Below are 23291 nucleotides of genomic sequence, written 5' to 3'. Positions count from 1 at the left end.
TGCTGTGTTTGGTTGAGTGATTTGGAAAGAGAAATGAAAAAGGTAGGTGAAATGTGAAAAAAATATGTCTATATTTCACATAGTTTCACACACTTTTCTCTTTCTCTTTCCAAATTCTTCTCCAAATCTCCTAATCAAACACAACGTAAGGCTCCGTCTAAGAAGATGGGTTAGATTGAGTTTTGAGCTATTTTAGAAGTTGTTTGGATTATTTATATAAGTGTGTTTTTTAATTATTTAATTAAAAAAGTTAGAAAAATAAAAGTTGAATATTTAGATTAATTTTTTTAATTCTTTATAAAAAAATTGTATTATAATATTATAAGAAATATGCAAATGACCTGTTTGGCCCTACATAATTATTTCGTAGTGACAGTGCGTCACGTCACTATTGACACGGTTGTCTAATGCATTATTGCTCGTGCATGTTATTGCTTGTGCATGCAATAATGTGTTATCAACTATTTATTTATTTTTTATGTTTTTTGTATAGGTTGCGAGGAAAGGACAAAAACAGGGGCATTTCAGTATTTTTGACCTCTGACCAGTGTTGTTGTTTTACGCAGTGTTGTTGTTTTCTGTTAAATTTCTTTTTATATAGTGTGGACTTTTTGAATTTGGTAATGATTTTTTTTAATCTTTTTTAGGTTTATTCAAACATTTACGGCCTCGTTTGGGAACATACTTTTTTAGTAATTTTTTAATTTTTAGTTAAAATGTGATGTAAAAAAAATTAGTATATTTAGAATAACTTTTTGATTTTTTACGAAAAGATGTGCAAAAAGTAAAGAGAAAATAGAATCTTTGACTTTTTTCTATGGGTTGTTGGTTTTTTGATTTTTTTAGTAACTTTTTGATTTTTTAGCTAAAAAAGGCACTTGCCAAACGAGACCTTAGTTATAAAAAAATAAAATAGGTTTTTTAGTTGAATAAGATAAAATATTATATTTAATCCATAATCATTATATTTTTTTCTCATAAAAAGTCAAAAAGTCCTTCCCAAATGAGACTTTTTAGTCCCAAGTTAAAATAGCTAAAAAATCAGCTTATTTCTAAACGAACTCTAAGTAAAGTTTTGAAAAGTTGATAAAAAATTGACTTTTTAACTTTTTTAATTTATTTTATCTTTTTATAAATAAAAAATATGAAAAATAATGTGACCTACGTAAAAAGTTAAAAACTGTCCCTTTTTTTTTTTTTTGTTCTTTCTTTCTTTTTGTTTACTTCTCAAAAACTAGTGGTGTTGTATTTTATTACATTTAAAAATAATGATGTACAATCAGGAAGGCTACAAATTTTGAGAGAGGAGTGTGAGGAGTGAATCGTATTATTTTAAGTGAAATTGAAAAGACAAAAAAAATAAATAAATAACACCACTCCAATAATTAGTTTGTGAATCCCATCTCCATGTTGGGAACATGCTAATCTCACATTTTGGTGATGAGTAATTCTATAAAACTTTTAGTCCCTTCTGTGTATTTTTTTAACTAAAATCAGATTTGGGTTTGGCTGAGCGTTTGGATTTGGTAAATTCATTTTGAAATTAATGTGTGATTCGAATCATTCCTTTTTTTTGCTTTTTAAATATAATATTTATGTAAAAAATTAAGATGATTTGATATCGGTAGCTATTAGAGTCGACCTTTTGCATAGGCCCACCGGGCCATGACTTAGGGCCTCTCAAAATAGACCCAAAAAATGAGTCCCTCCTATTATAGTTTAGTGTAATATATTAGGTATGTTTTAAGTTCAAAAAAAATTTTAAAATGTCCAAATTAACTTAAAATAAATTGACTCATTAAAAAATTAAAAGGCCATTAAAAAATTAAAAGGCCCATTCAAAATTAAAAGGGCACATTCTCTCTCCTTATTTAATTCTCAATCCTAACTCTTAATTCAATTTTTTCAAAAATTTAAGAGAAGCTGCACAATAAAACACTAATGAATTTCTCAAGAATTCAAAGTAGCTGCACAACATAGGTATGTTTTTTTTCTATTCAATTAATTAAATATTTGCCTTGTCTTTTGTTCAATTGCTATTATAATATTGGTATTTATACAAATCTATATCATCAAGAAGAATTAATCTTTTGCTATATATGCTAAATTTTTTGTTGAATGAAAAAAAATGTGAAGGGCCCCAAATAATATAATGATATTTATTAATTGATTATTGACTTTGGGCATCAAAAATCTCAGGGCTAGGCCTAGTAGCTATACATATGAATCATATTTAAAAAAATAATAATAAATAAATAAATGAAAAATATAATTTCAAAAATAATCATTCAAATTTTATAATACAAATTTGATTTAAACATATAGTTATCGTTGTCCGATTATCTTTATTTTTTATATGAAATCCTAAAATATAAACAGTTTGAATTATCAAAATAAAACATGTGTTGCATTCCATGAGCCTCTTAAATTCTCTCCTATTGATATGTAAATATGAGAGACGCTACCCCCATAAGTTTTATATGCTTATCCTCTCCTTGGGCTACCTGAAATCTCCAGGTTTATATAACTAGTAACCCCTTAATTGAAACTAAAATAGGAATAAAACAAAATTATAAAAAGAGTAAGAGGCTCATAGATGGGTTTCCTTTTGGGCTCAATTTCGATGATCTGAACTGTTTACATTTTAAGATTTATTGAGTATATCATATTTGTAAAAAATTAAGCTAATCGGATATCAAAAACTACATGTTCGAATTATCAAACTAAAAACTATTTTCTTAAAAATTTTAATAAACAATTTTTCGAACACATACTTTTTGATATCCGATCAATTCGATTTTTTACACGTATGATATACTCAATAAATCTTAAAATATGAATAGTTCAGATTATTGAAATTGAAAAAAAAAAAAAAATAGGTCCACTAACTCTGCAAATAAAAGTGAAGGAGACATTTAAGAAGAGGATCTTGATTCGTGTCCCCTGCCCCATGCATTTTACTGGGGCAAGTGATCAGTATTGTTGACATGATGAAATTATTAATGCTGTGTTTGGTTGAGAGATTTGGAAAGAGAAATGGAAAAGGTAGGTGAAATGTGAAAAAAAACATGTCTATATTTCACATAGTTTCACACACCTTTTCTCTTTCCCTTTCCAAATTCCTCTCCAAATCTCCTAATCAAACACAACGTAAGGCTCCGTCTGAGAAGATGGGTTACACTACAAGAAAAAGTATTTTTGCCGACCACTTTTAGCTACCAAAAATAATTTAGTCGCCAAAAGTCACGGAATTGGCTACCAAAAATAATATTAGTCGGCAAAAGTCAACTTTTTAACTACTAATTTTTTTTTAGTAGGGGAATGTTGATTATTGGCTACTAAAAAAAATTTAGTAGCTAAATATATTACAATTGGCGACTAAAACAATTTCTAGTAGCTAAACATATGACAATTGGCGACTAAATAAAAATTTAGTAGCCGTAGAGGTACCTTTAGCTACTAAATTGTTTGGTAGCTGAATGAAAATTAAAAAATTAATTTTTAATCTTTCCCGACCAAACTTTTGGTCGCCAAATGTCAAGTTTCGGCGACAAAATTTCTTTTAGTCGCTGTATACCTACTTTCGGCTACTAAATTGTTTGGTAGCCGAATGAAAATTAAAAAATTAATTTTTAATCTTTCCCGACCAAACTTTTGGTCGCCAAATATCAAGTTTCGGCGACAAAATTTATTTTAGTCGCTGTATACCTACTTTCGGCTACTAAATTGTTTGGTAGCCGAATGAAAATAAGAAAATTAATTATTTTTATTTTTTTTTTATTTTTATTAAGAGGTTGTACACCCACCATCCAAAAATATTAATATCTTATTTTTTTTAATTATCTCAAAATATTAATTTTTTTAAGAAATTAATTATTAAAATAAAATGAATTTCTTATTTTGTCCTTTTTTTAAATCCATTAATAATATAAAAAGTACAATTATGACAATTGATATGTCTAAAAAAATATACTATCAAAAGGTAATTTTGAAAAATTAATATTTTTAAAATGTAATAATTGTATTATAAAAAGAAATTAAATTCTGAAAATAGATTATTATTTTTAGATGGAAGAAGTAGTCGGCTTTCATTTGATGGTTGAACACATCTTTTAATAATTGGGCCCTCACGCGAAAGGTATGCTAAAATGGGCAACTTGTTATTGGCTGTTTGTCGATAGTTTTACATTGCAAAAATTTAAAGGCATAGTTACAGGTTAGTCTGATGAATTTAATTTTTAATAATAAATTTATTATTTTTAAAAAGTACAATTAAACTATTTATACTTTTTACATCATCATATTTCAATAACACTAATAAATTAAGAATAAATCAAAATTCACAAATAAAAGACAAAATATCCCAATTATTTATCATGTTAATAAATTTTTCAATATTATTACCAGTACTAATGAAATAATCATTTTACAGACACAAAACATATATTTAAAAAGTTTTTAAAAAATTTCATTATCAAAATGAGGGCTAAGTGTGTAAAAATAATTCACTCATGACTTATGAGTAAATAAATCAGATTTGTATGACTTATTTTTAAATTTATACTTTGTAAATATTTCTAAATTTTGTAATTTTTTTTTTCACAAACTGAGTCATAAAACTCCAATAAAGTAAAAAGTATAAACAATAAATAAAATTAAAAAATATTAATTTAACAAGCCTGATCTATTTTTCATTGACTCGAAAAAAATTAGCAGCAAATATTCGCTCTATTTCTCTCTCTTTTTGTCTATCTCTCGCTCATCTTTTGTTTCTCTCTCTTTTTCTATCTCTTCATCTCTCTCTCTCTCTTTCTCTCTCTATCTCTTTTTCTGTCTATCTCTCTCTCCCTGTTTCTCTCTCACTCATCACTCTTCTCTATCTCTCTCTATCTACTTGTCTATTTGTCTATTTCTCTCTTACTATGTTCGTCTTGCTCACTTTCTTACTCCCATCTTCTCTATTTATCGAGCTCCTTCTCGATTTATCAATCCACCATAAGAAAATACACTTTTAGCAGCCACGTTGTCTATCTCTCTCTCTCGCTCATCACTCTATCTATGTCTCTCTCTCTCTCTCTATCTCTCTTCTTTATCTGTCTCTCACAAAATTAAAATATTTTTAAAATATTTAAATATTTAAAATATTTAAAAAATTGATTTGAACTAAGTTTTGAAAAGAGTTTTGAATTATCTGTCTTCTTTATTTATTGAGCTCCCTTTCGATTTATCGATCAACTACAAAAAAATGCACTTTTAGCGACCACTTTGTCTCTTTCTCGCTCATCACTCTGTCTCTTTCTCTGTCTCTCTATCTCTTTTCTCTATTCGTCTCTCACTCATCTCTCTCTCTCACCACCTATCTTTTCTACCACATTTACCACTACTGCAAATGCCATTCAACTACCACCACTCTTATTTTTCTCTCTTTCACTCATCACTCTTCTTTCTCTGTCTGTTTGTCTATCTGTCTGTGTGTCTTTCATTCATCTTTCTTCTCTTTATCTTTTATTTTTTTGTCTATCTGAGAGTACTCATTTGTAATTCATTTATTTTTTTGTCTTCTTAGTGGATTATTTTATGGCTTTGGCGTGCGATTTTTTTATCGCAATTATAGGTAATCCAATTATGATTTTTTGATAGTGGATTATAGGTAATCCAATTATGACTTTGGCGTGTGATTTCTTTATATTTCTTCTCTTAGTGGATTGTTTTTTGTCTATCTGAGAGTACTCATGTGTAATTCATTTATTTTTTTGTCTTCTTAGTGGATTATTTTTTGTGTTGATTTATTATTGATTGTTTGATCAAGATTGGTATTCACTAGTTAAAATTGAAATATGATTACGAATTAATATCTCAGGGGTTATTTTAGAATTTTTGAAATGTCTACCGATATCTGATCAACTTAATTTTTAACGTGGTTAATTCTCTTAAAATGATATTATGAAATTAACGATACTTATCATGGTTAAAAGTTGACTTTTTAATTTTTTTTGAAAAACATATAAAAAAATAAAGAGAATGATGTGACCGAAAATAGATTAAAAACTGACTTTTTGACTTTTTTAGTCTTCCCAAAAGAGGCCTTAGTAGATGAAGATTCACTATCATTCCCAATGCTACCACCGTCTATGTCACCACTATCCTATCACCATCACCACATCACATCATCAAACCACCTCATAACTATCATCACATCACCACCACCACAACTGCTACTACCGTGGTTGCACCACACCATTTCTACAAATATTTTCAAAGTTGGGAAAATAGTTATATAACAACACTACAAGAAAACACATTTTTGGCGACCAGTTTTGACTACCAAAACAAATTTAGTCTATAGCAAGACTGCATGCCTGATCCACTTTTATAGACTAGAGGCAATCCTGATGATAATATTATGACAGTGAATTGACCTTAATTTTGATGATGACAGTTTGAATTAAAGAAGATAATAAGTCAATTTTCTTTAATCTCAAATATTCTTATATTTGAAGTCACTCCATCCGTTGCACCACCACATAACTTAGGTACAATGTAGTGTACTGATTACATAAAATATTCAAAATCTGTAAAATTAGTGTCTCCCTTCATCGGTAGAAAGAGTTGATGCAGCATTTCATAAATCCTCTCAGAACAAGGGTGGATTTTATCAGCAACATAACAGTTGTGAGTTTCACTATTAATATATCTCTGCAAATGTGTGTGTATATGTATGAGGAATTTGGGGATCCTGGAGAAGAGAAAAAAGAAGAAAAATGAAAATCATGTGTCTCTGGAAATGTGTGTATATATATATATATATATGTATATATCAATCGACCTATGTATTGGAAAGAAGTGAATTACAGAGTTGGGAAGACAAAAGCAGACAACATCTTGATCACAGTTGACCGTTTCAAATCTAGGACCAATTTGAAGGCTTCCCTGTGTTTGAGTTTGTGTTTGATTTCTTTTATTTTTTTATTAGTCCTGTGGAAGAAAAAAAACTTCTCAATCTCATCTCTATTCTAATTCATACCCCCCCAAAAAAATTTTAAAATAAATAAATAAATTTTGACAATAATGCGATAATATGATTATTATAAATAAATTTGTTTTTTTATATTAATTTATTTTAAAATAAGAAATTCACAATAAATTTTTCTATTTGTATAGTATTAGTCTTTTAAAAAAATATTTACAATATTGAATTATAGGGAAAATTTTGAAATTATGTATTTGCAAAAATTTTGAAATTTTGAAATTTTGAAATTATGTATTTTGAAAAAAATATTAGGACAAATATTTAAGATAATTTAGTATTTATAATTTATAATTTTATTACTTATATTTTTATTTAAATATAATTTTAATATATTTGTTATGTTACGGTTCGATTTTTAAAACATTAATGTTACAAACTTTGTAACATTTACTTCTATTTTCTTTTAAGATAATCAATTAATATTTTTAATTTTATTTTTCTATCACATGAACCATTGGGCAACATCTAAAAAAACACCTATTTTAAGATAATCTCTTTTTCGAGCCGAATCTAACAAATATATATGTTTTAAAAATTCAAAATAAGCAACAAATATTTACTATTTTTTTTTGGTTATTTTTTATCTTTACTGAATTTTTTTTGAAATTTTAGAACAAAATTATAATTTTTCGATTTGTTTTGTCGAATGAAAACAAAAAAAAAAAAAATGTCACGTTTTTACCTTTCGCGACCAAAATTTTGGTCGCCAAAAGTTTGTTTTAGAATTAATTAGTTTCGGCGACTAATTTGATTTTGGTCGCCAAACGTCCCACGAAATTGTGGAGGGAATATTACTTCTTCTTCTATTTGCATTGCAAAAGGATCCCAGTTCCCTCCCTCTCGCACTCCCGCCTCTATCACTGCTCTATCTCCATCGCAAGAGTTGCTGTATCATCCCCCGCACTCCCTCCCAGGTATCTCCCTCTCTCTCTCTGTATCTCCCTCTCCATTTCTTAAACATCTCACACGGCCTTTCGGTTTCCCTCTTTCTCTCTCTCTCTCTCTATTTACACACACACACACGAATCATATATTCGCAACATTGATTCCATATATACTCGATTATTTTCCCAAATCATATGTACACTCACGCCTCTGCCCTTTTCTGTACAAGAATAGTCTCCATCGCCCGAACTCCCCCGAACTGGATCATCCCCCGAACTCCCTCCCAGGTATGTTTGAATTTCGCATCTGTCTCTCCCTCTCTCTGTATCTCCCTCTCGATTTGCCTCAGTTTCTATCTGTCTCTGTTTACACACACACACACACACATATATATATATATATGTATATCTACATATATATATGTGTGTGTGTGTGTGTCAAAACACACAGAATATGAAGTACGAAATGCCCTCAATTAGGGCATTGTTATTGAAATGTGATTCAAATTAAAAATTAGGGCAATGTTTGGGGTGAATCAACCCATTTGCTACATAAACTAGGGCAAAGTCTTGTAGTAGTAGTACATATAAAAGAGGAATTTTTATGGTTTTGAGTAAATATACTAGCTGCTCGTTGCTTTTGGATGCCTTGGTAAGAATGTTAAGGTACTTAATATATACCTACTGTTCTTCTTCATAGTTGCATTTCCAATGTATGAAATTGATGTAATATGTGGAGGTTGAGAATCTTGAGATATGAATGATTTTAAAATCAACAAATGAATAAGTATTCACACTTGAGGTATGATATTTTGTGTCTTGGAAAAGAGATGCAGTTATCATAGTTTTGGTAAAACAAGGGCAGGGATTAGATTGTCCTTGTAGATTCTTCGGCTGATGTTGTGTTCTTGAATGAACATATAGTAGTAGCTTGGTACCCATGGATCATGACTTTCGATCTGTTGGCCTAGCTGTGTATGCTTTTTTTTTAAAAAAAACATTTGGTGTCACTGTGCATTTTAAGTTAAAATATGCTTGTAGAATATAATAATATTGTAAGTGAACATTCAGGGAATTGACTAACCAAAATAATTTCTTCAGATTAAATGGATTTTATTTTCAATGTACTTGTGATCAGCTACATTCATCCTTTGTCCTTGACCTTAGTTTTTTGTTTTTGGGTTTTAAATCATGGGTTGCATTTCTTAGTTTTCCCTCTGGTGCCTTTGAGACTGGGTGCAATTATTGATCTTTTTGCTTATGAGAAATATATCTTCGTTAACGTTCTCTAAAGTCTTTCTGAGATGCATTCATATTTTAATAATCATCTCTTGTATTTCCAGTTGCCGCATATCTTTCGCAATGCTATGGAATTTTTTCCATAAAAAATCATTATGTTCTTGCTGATCAGAATATTTAATTCAGTTTTCTGGAAATTTATTTTTGGTAATCTGAATGGGGTGATTTAAATCAGGTTCTGAATGGTTTCTATGCAAGAAATTGCCGACTAACATGTGAAGTCATAGATCTTTGAACACTTCTCACACTTCCATTTCTTTTCCCCATGTTTTCTGGCAAAAGTGTTTCTTGATTCCATTGAGATCAACAAGAGCCCTTGAATGATTGTTGTGCACACAACTAGGCTTAGGGCACACATAGTGCTTTATGTTATCTTCGCTTTATCTTTGCTTTAGCGTCCATGGAAGGTTCTGTCCTCTCCTGTGAAGCTGCAAGTTTTGATCTCTCTAAAACCCCACCTTGTGTTTTGTTTATTTCATTTTTAAAATTTTTAGAAATGGTCATTGGATGTGCAACGATTGATTTCAGCCATTGCAACAATGCATAGCTCATGTGTTTGCATCGATGTTGTACATTTTGCTTTTACTGCCTCAACCTCACGAGTACCCACGAGCCACTATTTTTTTTAATAAATAACATGTCATGCACACACACTGTGAAGAGCATGAAAATGATGAAGATGGATTAATGGCTTAACTTCCATAATTATGCATTGTTTTAGAACAAATCGTGTCACAAAGTCCCACCCTAAAAGAGATTTATGTGACAAGCCAAACAGTGAATGAAAAACAACATAATCTATCTCAACTTGAAATGCGTGTTCACATTTGTTCCTTGGTTAATCTTTGTGTGAGTTGTAGGTGACAAAATGGACAAGAGTTGGATGACGATAAATAATAGGCTGACAAGTAAAGAGTATCAACAAGGGGTGAAGTCATTCCTTGATTTTGCTATGGCAAATTTAGGCGTAGAGGATGACATTAGGTGTCCGTGTGTCGATTGCATTAATGGCACAAAATATAGCAGACAAGTTGTATGGATGCACTTGATCCGAAGAGGAATGGCATCTTCGTATTTAACTTGGGTGCATCATGGGGAACATGTTCCCGTGTCTCGTCCTAGTGCATCCAATGACCAATGTGGAGGTAGTGGCGAATGTATGACAGATATCGATGATCCACCCATGGATGAGTTGCCTATTATGTTGGAAGAAATTTACGTGAGCGGTCTTATGGATGATCATACCGACGAGGAACCTAATGGTTTGGAGAGGGAGGATTTGCATAAGTTCACTAGGTTATTCGAAGATGCACAACGCAAAGTTTACCCGACATGTGAAAAGTTTTCTGTGCTATCATTCGTCATTAAGATGCTTCATTTGAAGGTGTACAACAAATGGAGCAACCGATCATTCGATATGGTTATGCAGGTATTCAAGGACATTCTACCAGAATGTGATCAAACAGTTCCATGGACACTCTATGATGCTAAGAAGTTCTTACGTGACTTGGGTTTGGGATATGAAACAATTCATTCGTGCAAAAATGATTGTGCACTATTTTGGAAGGAGAGTGGTAATTTGGAGAAATGCCCTACATGTGACGCATGTAGATACAAGTTGAACGATGATGGTGGTAAAAAGATTCCACACAAGGTATTACGGTACTTTCCATTGACACTGAGGTTGAAAAGACTGTATATGTCCAAAAAAACAGCCGTAGATATGAGATGGCACAATGAGAAGCGTGTGGATGATGACATATTAAGGCACCCGGCCGATGGTGAAGCATGGAAGGACTTTGATAAGCAACATCCGACATTTTCTGATGACTCTCGAAATGTAAGGCTACTGCTGGCAACAGATGGTTTCAATCCATTTGGGAATATGAGCACATCATATAGCATGTGGCCCGTAATCTTAATGCCTTACAATCTCCCACCGTGGAAGTTCATGAAAGAGCCATATTGCATGATGTCATTGCTTATTCCCGGATGTTCGGCACCTGGAAGAGACATTGATGTTTACTTGCAACCATTAATAGAAGAATTGAAGAATTTGTGGGAGCATGGTGTGCAAACATATGATGCATCGAATGGGCAAATTTTTAGAATGCATGCGGCTGTAATGTGGACCATAAATGACTTCCCTGCGTACGGTAACATGTCAGGGTGGAGTACAAAGGGTTACTTGGCTTGCCCTAATTGTAACAATAATCCATCGTCCCAGGGATTACGACGTAAAATAGGGTATATGGGTGCTCGTCGCCACTTGCCTGAGAACCACACCTGGCGAACAAGTAAGCTCTTCAATGGTCAAACGGAGCATAGGTCCAAACCTTTGGACGTATCGGGGGACCAAATACTAGAGCAAATTGATTCTGGGACTTACAAGCCGTATGGAAAGCACCCACAAAATCGAAAACGACAAAGGAATGAACATCAAAATTTGAATTGGAGCAAGAGAAGCATTATGTTTGACTTGCCCTATTGGAAAACATTGAAGCTTCGACACAACCTTGATGTCATGCATATTGAGAAGAACATATGTGACAATGTTGTTGGGACACTTTTGAGCGTAGATGGAAAGAACAAGGACACGGACAAAGCACGCTTAGATTTGGAGGACATGAAAATAAGTAACGAGTTACACTTGAAGAGGCGTTCTAATGGGTCCTTTGAGAAGCCTCCCGCATTGTACACATTGTCGGTTAAAGAGAGAGAAGGCTTTTGTGATTTCTTGAAATCAATGAAGTACCCTGATGGCTATGCAGCAAATATCTCCAATTGCGTGACCGCTCAAGCTGGAAAATTATTTGGCCTCAAAAGTCATGACAGTCATGTCCTTATACAACGACTTCTTCCAATTGGGATGCGTGGCTACCTTAATAAGGAAATCGGAATGACACTTTTTGAGTTGGGAAATTTCTTCAAACAATTGTGTTCAAAGACATTGAGGCGTTCAGATTTGCATAAATTGGATGAACAAATTGTACTCATACTTTGTAAGCTTGAGATGATTTTCCCTCCGGCTTTTTTCGATGTCATGGTCCACTTGGCAATTCACTTGCCTCGAGAGGCTATGCTTGGAGGCCCAGTGCAATATCGATGGATGTACCCAATTGAGAGGTATTAACTCAGCCATCGTATTACTGTCAAATTTTAGTTAACGCTTTACTGCTGATATAAATATTGCAGTATAACATTGCCATCGGCTTGCAAAATTAGGTTGCTTGGCCGTCTAAAAGGGTTTGTGGCCAACAAAGCTCATCCTGAAGGTTCTATTGCCGAGGCTTACATTTCCAAAGAATGTACAACATTTTGTTCAATGTATTTGGATGGAGTTGAAACATTGTTTAACCGCCCAGAAAGGAATTATGACATGGGTGACCGTGGCCCAGGGTTGGCGGTATTCACTCAAACTGTACGTCCCTTTGGTCTAATGACAAGGGCGTCCGATGTGTCCATAGCTGAACGCGAGTTGGCTCATTGGTTTGTCCTACACAATAGCACAGAAGTGGATAAACACGTAGAGTATGAATCCTTCAAACGTATTTAAAGTGTTTTTGTTGTAAATTGATTAGTCTTTATCTTAGTAAATATTTTTGAATCGCATTTCTTATAACTAGGGAGCACAAGAACTTGTTACACCAAAGAGCCGGTGCGTTCGACATCGAAAACAGACATCGGAAAGAATTTCCTAAATGGTTCAAAGATCATGTAAGTTAGCATTCTCATATCCTACCATAGATCGTACATTATGTAAATGTCACGCATGCTAGTAACATGACACATGTTCTTCATGTAGATGAATGAATTGCGGAGTCAAGTTTCCCCCGAAGCAACTGATGATATGTGGTCATTAGCCAATGGTCCTAGTGGCTTAGTGAACACATATTCAGGATGTATTTGTAATGGTGTCCGTTATCATACTATCGACCGTGACAACCGTCGGAAAAGTCAGAATTGTGGATTAGTCGTGGAAGGGGAGCATCAAGGCCAATTGATACACTTCTATGGACACTTGTGCAGAGTATGGGAACTGAACTATTTGTTCAGACGTCGAATTGTATTGTTCCAATGTGAATGGTTTAACACCGGTAGTAGTAGAACTATGCGTGTAGAACCACATTTTACAACAATTGATGTAACAAGTCGATGGTACAAAGATGACTCATTCGTATTACCAAGTCAGGTTGAACAAGTATTCTATGTTAATGACACTAAATTAGGTACCAATTGGAGAGTCGTAGAAAAGTTCCAACATCGAGGAATTTGGGATGTGCCAGAGATGGATGTCGTACAACCTGATGATGTGTTCCAACAAGAAGAAACCACCGAGGTGGTTCCTACTATGGCTATTGATGATGATGTGGTTTTGCGTCGACATGACATTGAATCTGAAATTATTCCAATGGAAGTGTTGCAATCTGTCAGAGGTGTAGAAGCCAAGGGTGTTACAGATGATGCCTTCATCTGTGATGATGAAGATGGATTAATGAGGGAGAGTGACGACACAGACGAAGAATATGACCTACAAAGTGATTTTGATACAGATGTTGATGTAGAATCTTGATGTATATCATGCTTTAGTGCATGTCATAATTAGAGCAATGTAAATGTTCAACTGGTGCACAAATGCAAAGGAAACTCATTATAATGAAGGGGGATCTATCTTTGTAAATGTCAATATCTTGTGATATAAACCACTATCATGAATGAGTTATTTTTTTTTTTTTATTTTGGAACAATTGGTGCTTGTCAAACTTATATTATTATGAAAATTCTATAGTTATAATAAGAAAATCTGGAAATCTAAAAATTCTGAAAATCTGAAATCTGGAAATCTGGAAATGTGAAATATGGAAATCTGAAAATCTGGAAATTCTGAAAAGTCTATGACAAATTCTAAGTTTTGACATTTTCCACATTTTCCGGATTTGCAGATTTGGACAAATTCTATGACAGATTTTACATTCTATGAAAATCAGATTTCCAAAATTCAATAGTTTGCTGGTTTACTATGCTGGAAATCTGGAAATGTGAAATATGGAAATCTGAAAATCTGGAAATTCTGAAAATTCTATGACAAATTCTAAGTTTTGACATGTTCCACATTTTCCAGATTTGCAGATTTGGACAAATTCTATGACAGATTTTACATTCTATGAAAATCAGATTTCCAAAATTCAATAGTTTGATGGTTTACTATGCTGGAAATCTGGAAATGTGAAATATGGAAATCTGAAAATCTGGAAATTCTGAAAATTCTATGACAAATTCTAAGTTTTGACATTTTCCATATTTTCCAGATTTGCAGATTTGGACAAATTCTATGACAGATTTTACATTCTATGAAAATCAGATTTCCAAAATTCAATAGGTCTGCAAATTCTGGAAATCTGGAAATCTGAAATCTGGAAATCTGGAAAATGTGGAAATCTGAAAATTCTGAAAATTCTATGAGAAATTCTATAGTTATAATAAGAAAATCTGGGGCTCGTCAAATAATTTGGTTTTTGTCCAAATCTTGAAATCACCTTGGTCTGTATCTGCAAATCTGAAAATCTAGAAATCCCTCTGAAATCTGGAAATCTGAAAAATGTGGAAATCTGCAAAATTCTGAAAATTCTATGACATTCAGTTATGTTTTTATGAAATTTTTGTTTTTGTTCAATGTGCTGGGTCTGAAAAATGTGAAGGTTTGTTCTGTTCTGAATTTGGAGCTGTGTGGTGGTCTTTAGCAAGTTCTGTTTCTGGTGTTGAGCCAGGAGTTGAGTTTGGCTGTGGTGCAACCCTCCATATGGTGTGATGATTGTATATCAATAGTATGTGGGTCTCAGAAGGTGCAAGCCTCGGACATTACCTGTGGACCAGGGCATGGAATCAGTTTTGGAAGCTTAGGTTCTGGGAAATCAGTAGGTCATGTATCAGATGTGGTGGTGAATGGAGTCCGGATCAAGACCTGGCAGTCCATTCTTGTGGTTCTGCTGTTGGGTGTTAAGCTGCTTGGCTGCTATGCTGCTGGGTTGTTTGGTGCTTGATTTAGATTCTTCTGCTGGTATGCTGGTGCTAGAGTTAGCTTGCCCCTCTATTGTTTGCTTTGCATAGTTTGCTGGTTTACTATGCTACTGGTCTGAGGCCTGCTCTCAGTATTGGATTGGTTTTGTTCAGTTCTGTATTTCTGATATAGTGATAACCAAGGTTTCTTTATGGCAGTTGAAGTTTTATGGTTTTATGGCCATCAATCACATAATGGGGCCAAGTCATGTACCTACTAAATGTTTTACTGATATGTATTGAGTATGATGCATGATATAAAACTGGTCCTACAAAAACGAAAGGAAATGCTTTATTTAGTTTTTCTCTGTCATTCCTGAGATCAGATGGAGTATGAGTAACTATGGCAATTTTCAGTGGCTCTGATAAATTATGCTGCTGAGAGAACACAGCAAAATTCATATCCTCTATAATTTTAAAATATTGCATTTTTTAATTTGATCAAAATCTCAAGAGCTGTGATGTAGCAAACTTGATATTGTTAAAATGAATGAGCACTTTGCTATGTCAAAAAACCTTGAGAAAACAATCTTGCATGATTACCAAGTGTGGAATTATGTTACATATCCTGATTCATTTTAGAATGAAAACAAAAGGTGTTTTCATATTCATCACTAGATTAGCTATGTGCTTCCATTGCCTATTAAAATGATTATTTATTTCTACTTTTTGCAGGTATTCTCATCTGATCCAGCTTACAATACCGGAGATTGTAGAGGGATCTAATTGGTTGATTGTAGAGGGACCACCGATCACTGTCTTCTGATGCCAGAGTTCTGTTGTTTGTAAACACTGTAAGTTTCTCCTGTACCGTCACTGTACCAGAATCTTCACAACCAGCCCTTCCTCCTAAGAAGTTGTCTTTCCCTCGACAGCATGAAATCTTGTATTTACCTCATTGACCATTTGCCTTTGTTACTCTTCCTTGTCAATCAATAACTAACTGCAATTATAAATTGGTTGATCAATTTTTGTGTGACATGCTAGGATTATTCTTGTTTTTTTTTTGTCCTCTACTTTCTTAGGTCATGTTGGATCCTGAATAAGATAATGATTGTGGTGTCACTGTAATGATCTAAGGAGGCTTGCAAAATTGCTGATATATGTGATACGCCTTATAAATCTTTGGCTGAGAAATCTTGATATAGGAGTTTACAATGTGTAGACACATTAGTGACCTAAAGGGTTTGTATTGAGTACAGAGTTTGAACCCTCAAAGGACATTCTGGATATGATCGACATATTCACTTTTCTTGGATGCAGATCTCCCTGTGGGTGTGATAAACATGCAATCATATTTATTGGGGGGGGGGGAAATCTGGCAATTTCGCCTAGCTTTTGAATTGGGCATGCCACTCTAATGAGCAGTTTGCCATGGCATTTAAACTTTTTTATGCTGATACACTTTAGCCAGACCATTACTGTGATTCTTAGAGACTGGGATTTTAGATGGGAAATTTTGGTATTATTTACTTTGACTCATCTTCTTTCCAGACTGATGGAATTTGTTATAAGCTGTAGAAAATCTCTTGTTGTGGTGTTGAACATGATTTTCTTCAGAGGACAATTTTTTTTGATAAGTCTTCAGAGTACACAAATTTTACAGCTCATATTAGTTTCATCGGGGGAAAAAGGCCGGGTCAGTTTGGTTTTTGGTTCATATTTGTACTTTTGACTGATTACCTGTTCTGTCATGTACTTGTTAGATCATGATGACAATTTAAATGACTCTTCAGTGCAAAGTACATCGAAGTAAGTTCATACAGATGGATCCAAGTAGTGATAGTCTACTATTTTGAACAGAACATGGTAGAAGTTTTAGCAGCGGTTCTCCCATGTGCTTGGATTCTTTTGATGGTATTTCACTCCTCAAAATGGGAGTGGTGTTGTCTACGTTCTTGAATGCTCTTTTTCAAGAAGGCTAAATTGGATATTAGAACTACCTTCCAAGTTTTTGAATTGCGTTTGGTTAGTGACTGAGGCACCATCATTTACTCACAGAAAACACACCTGTGGCTCGAGTCACTGCTATTTTTTCTAGTTAATTGTATTTTCTAAATTTGTGTGAGCAAATTGCTATAAAAATAAATAAATAAAAAACAAAAAAAAAACACTTGGAAGTGTAATGATGGATGCAGTTTTTGGAGAGAATATGCGTGCCTTTTTTGAAACTCGTGATGGTTACTGGGAAATTAAAGAAAAATTGGTAGAATCTAGCACCCTTTAATATGGTTGGAGGAATCATGGAAGTTGAAGTTGGGTGCCACTTGCAGGAAACTTCTACGGTAGATAAACAGAAAAAGAAAGAGAAATAAGGGGGAAACAAACAGAAAAACTCCTTGCGTAATAAATTTATAGTTTGTCTGTGTTTTTGTCAGTAAAAAAGAAAATAAGAGAAGATTATTCGGGTTTATGGTCTAAAAAAGGTGAGGGATCTTATGTTCCCAAATTCAACTGTCTCTGCATACTTGTCCCCGTCTCACACTCTCAGTTGTAAGTACAATACAGTGAATCTCAAGAAAAGATTCTTCAAACACGATCAATTGACTGGCTCAGGATCTTGTTTTGTTTTTATCTTTATGCTATTGTCCCAAAATGCTCAAGTCAATGAATCATGTGAGAAATATGTGGTGTAGGAATCTCATGATTCAATGGCTAGGAATAATAGAAATATAATTCTATTGAGGTAGGGAGATAGAGGGGGGGAATTTAGGACATCGGATCTTGTATGGATAATTGAAAGTGCATTGGGACAAAATAATTTAGTTACAGATTTTAGAATTTTATTTTTTGAATAGAAGCCTTAGGGTCTGTAACAAAAAATGAAAAAAAATAAAAGAAATAAAGAAAAAGAAAGAAGTGACCTGTGAAGGATAAATAAAGATGCAAAAGTATTTGCAACAAGTGTGCAAAAGGAATGAGTCGGTTTGCTTAAACTAGCTCGTATGTGCCCAGTTAGAGAGTTTGAGTCATAGATGACCTTGTGATATTCTCCACATCGTCTTATATTCTCCACATCATTTTGTAATTTTCTAACATTAGTTATGGTTTGAATTTGTGCAGGAAGATGCTAAGTTGCTGATTTTATTTTATTGTTCTTGGTATTGCAACACTGTTAGGGCACAGAGGAAGTGTGAAATCCATCTGTTCTCATCCAACAAACCCTGGTAAGTTGCACTTGTTATTTTCTTGTTCTTGGTATCCTTCTGAGTTTGTTTTTACTGGTCTGTATGTAGTAGCAGAGGTGAATTTGTTAATTGCAAAGGTCATGACACAGGTGTGTAGTTGTTTATTCTAGTGGATGATTATAAAGATAGCATGCAATGTGGATGGTATTTACGGAAGTGTGTCGTATGTCCATTGCCCTATGATAGGGAGGTGCAAGGTGGATATGCTATAAATTTTTCTTCAAGTATGACAATATGAGATTGAAATATGCATCAGACTGGGTTAGATTAGAAAATAACAACAAAAAATTGGGCAAAACCCAGGAAAATTCTGAACAGTACTGAAGGGTTAGATTAGAGTAGTATTAAAATTTGGAAAAATACCCAGGAGTAGAATCCAGTACAGAAGAAATTGAGAAATTATATAAACAAACACTACCCAGAAGCAAAATTTAACATAATACAGCCCAAAAGTGACACCAAAAAAGAAAAAAAAAAATTACCTCCAGGATTCAATCGATAGAAACCCAAATAAACAACTAAGATTGAGAAGGTCTAAGAAACAAAATCTATCCCAATAGCCACACATATTGAAATGCATAATCAATCAAACAAAAAGAGATTGGAGAGAGAGAGAGAGAGAGAGAGAGAGAGAGAGAGAATGGAAGCATGGAACATGTTAAAAACTGAGAACATGTTTGTGAGAACTGTTACATAAAAGTAGCAGTAAGTAGGTATGCAAAACAGAGAAGAAAAGAGTGGCCTTCGCTGTAGCAAGATTTGAGAGCTTCGCTTACCCTTTCAAGGTAGAGAAAGTCAGAGTAGTGTGATTAAAAATTTCAAAGATTCTCACCCTATATATCACAAAGGTTCCTCTCTCTCTCTCTGTCTCTCTCTCTCAAACACACAAAATTCAACAATGGCATCAAGACCCTTTTACTTTCTTTTCTTTTCTTTTTATTTTTCTTTTTAATTTGTGCAAAATGTCATTTCTTTTCTTATCATCCACATATGAGAGTAAAGGTAATTTTCTTTTATAAAGCCTCCTGTTCTTTTCTTTTCTTGCAAGCCTCCTGTTCTTTTCTTTTCTTGCAAGCCTCCTGATTATAAAGATAGTTGTTTATTTTCTTTTATTCATCAGTTTATCAGTTTTATTTTCAGTTTATTCATGTGATGTATATTTATCAGGTTATTCATGTGACGTATTTTTATCAGTTTATTCATGTGACACAAATTTAATCGAGAACATAAAACACTGATCCAGCATCAGGCATCAGGCAGATTGGAAAATGGTTCCTGGATTAAAGACTGGTCGGCTTCGGAAAAAGACACTCACGCAACCAGAAACAGACTCGCCAGCTGCTATTCCTTTAGGATCACCCGTTGCTCCATCTCGTGTTCTCCCCGTCCCATCAAATGTGGGACCATCTCATAATGCCACTAGCCAACCAATGGTTGATTCTGATGAGACACAAGCCCCATCTGAAATGCAGCCGAGTGGCGTAGGTAAGATTAAAGTGTATCAAATGTGTCAATTATCACTTGCCATTGCCATTGTTTTTTTGTACCCAATTTGTTGCCAATTTTCATGTTGTTATTTTGTTAACAGGGACTTCGAAGCCCCTACGTGTACGTGGAGCGACACGTGGCAAAGGCATACAAAAAATAATTCGAGCCAAGATAGGGGAAAAATGTTATGTTCACATCGATCGTGGGTTGAATGCAATGACTGGCAAGTATGCCACTCCAGCAACTAACGAGTTAGGAATTCAAATTAGAATCTTGTGCCCTTTGAAAGATGTGAAGTCATGGCTGGATCTTGATGAGACTACAAAAGCTGCCGTCATCCAAGGAGTTCTTGTAACTAATATTACTTGTCCACAAGATGTAATTGTATTATGTATGCTAATAAGAAAGACTATTATTTAATGATTACAATTTAAATTTGTTATGCTTGTAGGACAAGTTTCAAATTGGAGACGATTTCCACAATGACTTACAAGCACAAGAGATTGTGAATAAGAAGGCCTATGGGTTGTACAAAGATTGGAGGTACACCTTGAAGCGAGAGTTCGAATTGTTAGAGGGACTTCCACGTGATGAGATCTATGCTCATCCGCCCGTAGGGGTGAGTTTAGATAATTGGAAGCATTTGATCGATGTGGCATAGCAAGATACATCTCACCAGGTAAAATAATAGACTAGATAGAATACATACATCTATGTTCACAAATGTGATATGCCTTACTATTTACCAAAAAATTGTTTATCTATTTGTCTTATTTTTAGAAACGGTCAAAAGCTGGCAAGAGTAATAGGAGTCAATTGCCGTACAATCATACCAATGGGTCTCGCTCATTTCCTATCGCAATGGCTACTATGGTGAGTTTGATGTTTTTTAAAACTTTAATCCTTTGTACTGTTTGGATATGAAAATGTTATGTTGTGATACATATATATATATATATATATGTTGAACTCTGTTACTAAACATCTACTATTTGCAAAAAAAACTGTGTGGAAAGAATCTGTTAATGATACCCTTGCCAGATGTTTGCATTCGGAATCTGTCCAAGGACTATACTCTGTTTTTCATTCGAAATCTGTCTCGCAAAATCTGACTGGGAAAATCTGTTTCAATTCTGTTTGACAAAATCTGCAAAAATCTGTTTGACAAAATCTGTTTGACAAAATCTGTTTGAATAAATATGACGTACAATCTGTTTGCAAAAATCTGTTTGAACTAATCTGAAAAAGTCTGTTTGTTAGTGATACTCTGATTGGTCTGTTTCAATTCGTTTGTAAAAATCTGTTACAAAAAATCTGTTTCAATTCTGTTTCAACAGATTTTTAGAAAGTCAACACATGTTAGAATACACATAATCTGAAGTGGTTATAAGTGGCTATCTGCGAAAATCTGTTTGCAAAAATCTGTTGGACAGAATCTGTTTGACAAAATCTGAAAAATGTGTTCGCAGAAATCTGTTGGAACATCTGCATTAAGTCCTCTGCTGCTGTCTTGAATAGTATGGTGTTGAATAGTCTGGTCTGCTCTACCTGTCTCTGATCTACTACTGGTTATGCAATGTGCTATAGTTGGGTTGGTGTGCCTTGGTTGGTTGGTCATCTATGAATGTTTTCTGGTGTGCATTGTCTAGTATGCTCTGAACTGGGTTGCTATAGCTGGGTTGCTGTGCTATGGTTGGTTAGTATGGCTGGTAAGACATCTCAGATGTGTGGGGATTCTGTTGGTCATGTATGAATGCTTCTTGAGTTCCACTTCTGCAGACTTCTGTGACATCTTGGTTGATCCAGCAGTGGTCATTTTGCAGTGGTCATTTTGAAAAAATCTGCAAAAATTTTGTCTGCAGTGACATCTTGCTTAATCTGTTTAAACTACTAATCTGTCTGCAAAAATCTGCAACAAATCTGTCTGCAAAAATCATTTATTTATACGTTGATGTGTTAACAGGTAGCAAAAAATGGAGAGTTGGATTTCCCAAAGTTCTATGAGGACAGCCACACTTCAAAGAAAACGAATGATTGGATCCATCCGAAATGCCGTGAGTTGCATGTAAGTATGTGACAAGGAAATATATGTATTCAATATTTTCTTGTACTTAGTACCCAGTAATACATATATGTTGCCAAAGTATTTTTCGACTTATTTATTTGAAATGATAGCAAGAGATGGTCAATGTACAAGCGGCTGCCATCGAGTCGGGGACGCCATTGACACAGAAGGAGATTTCAATGCAAGTGCTTGGACAGAAGAAAAGGTACTTGCTTGGATTTGGGAGTGGCCCACAACCCTCTACCATATTTTCATCACGAGCACACGATAAGGACATGGAGGCAATGCGAGCTGAGGTGGAGGCACTTCGTGAGGAGCGGCAAAAAGATCATGACGAGTTAATGAAAGAGCGAGAGGAGCGCGAGAGATGTTACAATGAACTGTTGAAAGAGCAAGAGGAGCGCATTCAATTATCCAATGAGATGTCGAAAGAGCGGGAGGAGGGACAAAAGGCAAGGGAGGAGACAAATGCAAAGGTCGAGCATCTTAATAGAGTAGTCGCCAAACTGTCACAACTCTTGGGAATCTAAGTTGGGCATCCGACATTTGCTTTTTGGTAAGAACAATTTCATTAATGTCACACTTACTTTGTTTAAATATGTTCGCTTTAAGAGTTGAAAATGTCATTAATTTGGGAGTTAGGATTGAATATATCTCTGCAAACATAGTCGAAAAAAGGCGTTCGGTGGCCGAAAATGCAAAACAACCCCCAAGCCACTATTTTTTTGTAACGGGAAGCTTCCCGGTGATAAATGCGACATGTAGGGACAGACGGTATGTAAGTAGGACACATAAGTTGGGAGTTAGGGTTGATAATGTCATAAACTTAGTCGAAAAAAGGGGTTCGGAGGGCGAAAATGCAAAACTGCCCCCGAGCCATTGTTTTTTCGTAACGGGAAGCTTCGCGGTGATAAATGTGACATGTAGGGACATACGGTACAAAAATAGGACACCTACGTTGTGAGTTAGAGTTGAAAATGTCATAAACTTGTTTCTTTATTGCCAACCCTGTAATCATGCTGTAATGCCATCTTATCCAACAACTTAAAACCTTATTTATTTAATTTTTTTGTGTGTGTTAATTGGTTCATTTATCTATTTATATTTGTCATGCTTGGTTTATTTATTAATTGGATTAAATCATAAATTAAGCACCTGAGATTCGCTAGTCTTTATTAATACATATTGAAACAACTTTCCATCATGTAAAAACAAAGGTATGGGCTTAGTTGTGGTCTGTGTACACATTGTAATTTTTTTTTTCTTTTTATGTGATGTGA

At 34.1% G+C, this 23291-nt stretch overlaps 1 protein-coding gene across 2 annotated transcripts; it reads left to right on the top strand.

Annotated features, from left to right (window-relative positions):
- The first annotated feature begins 8143 nt into the window (after positions 1 to 8143).
- Positions 8144 to 22562, top strand: LOC114302536 (uncharacterized). 2 transcript variants are annotated; one of them, XM_082873760.1, is made up of 7 exons: positions 15991 to 16064; positions 18334 to 18437; positions 19702 to 20297; positions 20404 to 20625; positions 20727 to 20819; positions 21910 to 22011; positions 22122 to 22562. In XM_082873760.1, the coding sequence occupies exons 5-7, from the start codon at positions 20808 to 20810 to the stop codon at positions 22539 to 22541; spliced, it is 534 nt and encodes a 177-aa protein (XP_082729886.1). In that variant the 5' UTR covers positions 15991 to 16064; positions 18334 to 18437; positions 19702 to 20297; positions 20404 to 20625; positions 20727 to 20807; the 3' UTR covers positions 22542 to 22562. The 2 variants fall into 2 exon arrangements, with proteins under 2 accessions (XP_082729885.1, XP_082729886.1); XM_082873759.1 differs by lacking the exon at positions 15991 to 16064 and adding an exon at positions 8144 to 8202 and having other exon boundaries at positions 19702 to 20625.
- Positions 22563 to 23291: the final 729 nt, after the last annotated feature.

This window comes from Camellia sinensis, chromosome 6 (genome assembly GCF_055761805.1).
Source record: "Camellia sinensis isolate YWXY chromosome 6, ASM5576180v1, whole genome shotgun sequence".
Lineage (NCBI taxonomy): Eukaryota > Viridiplantae > Streptophyta > Magnoliopsida > Ericales > Theaceae > Camellia > Camellia sinensis.
Note: the sequence above shows the minus strand (reverse complement) of the source record. Positions and strands in the feature narration are given on the sequence as shown.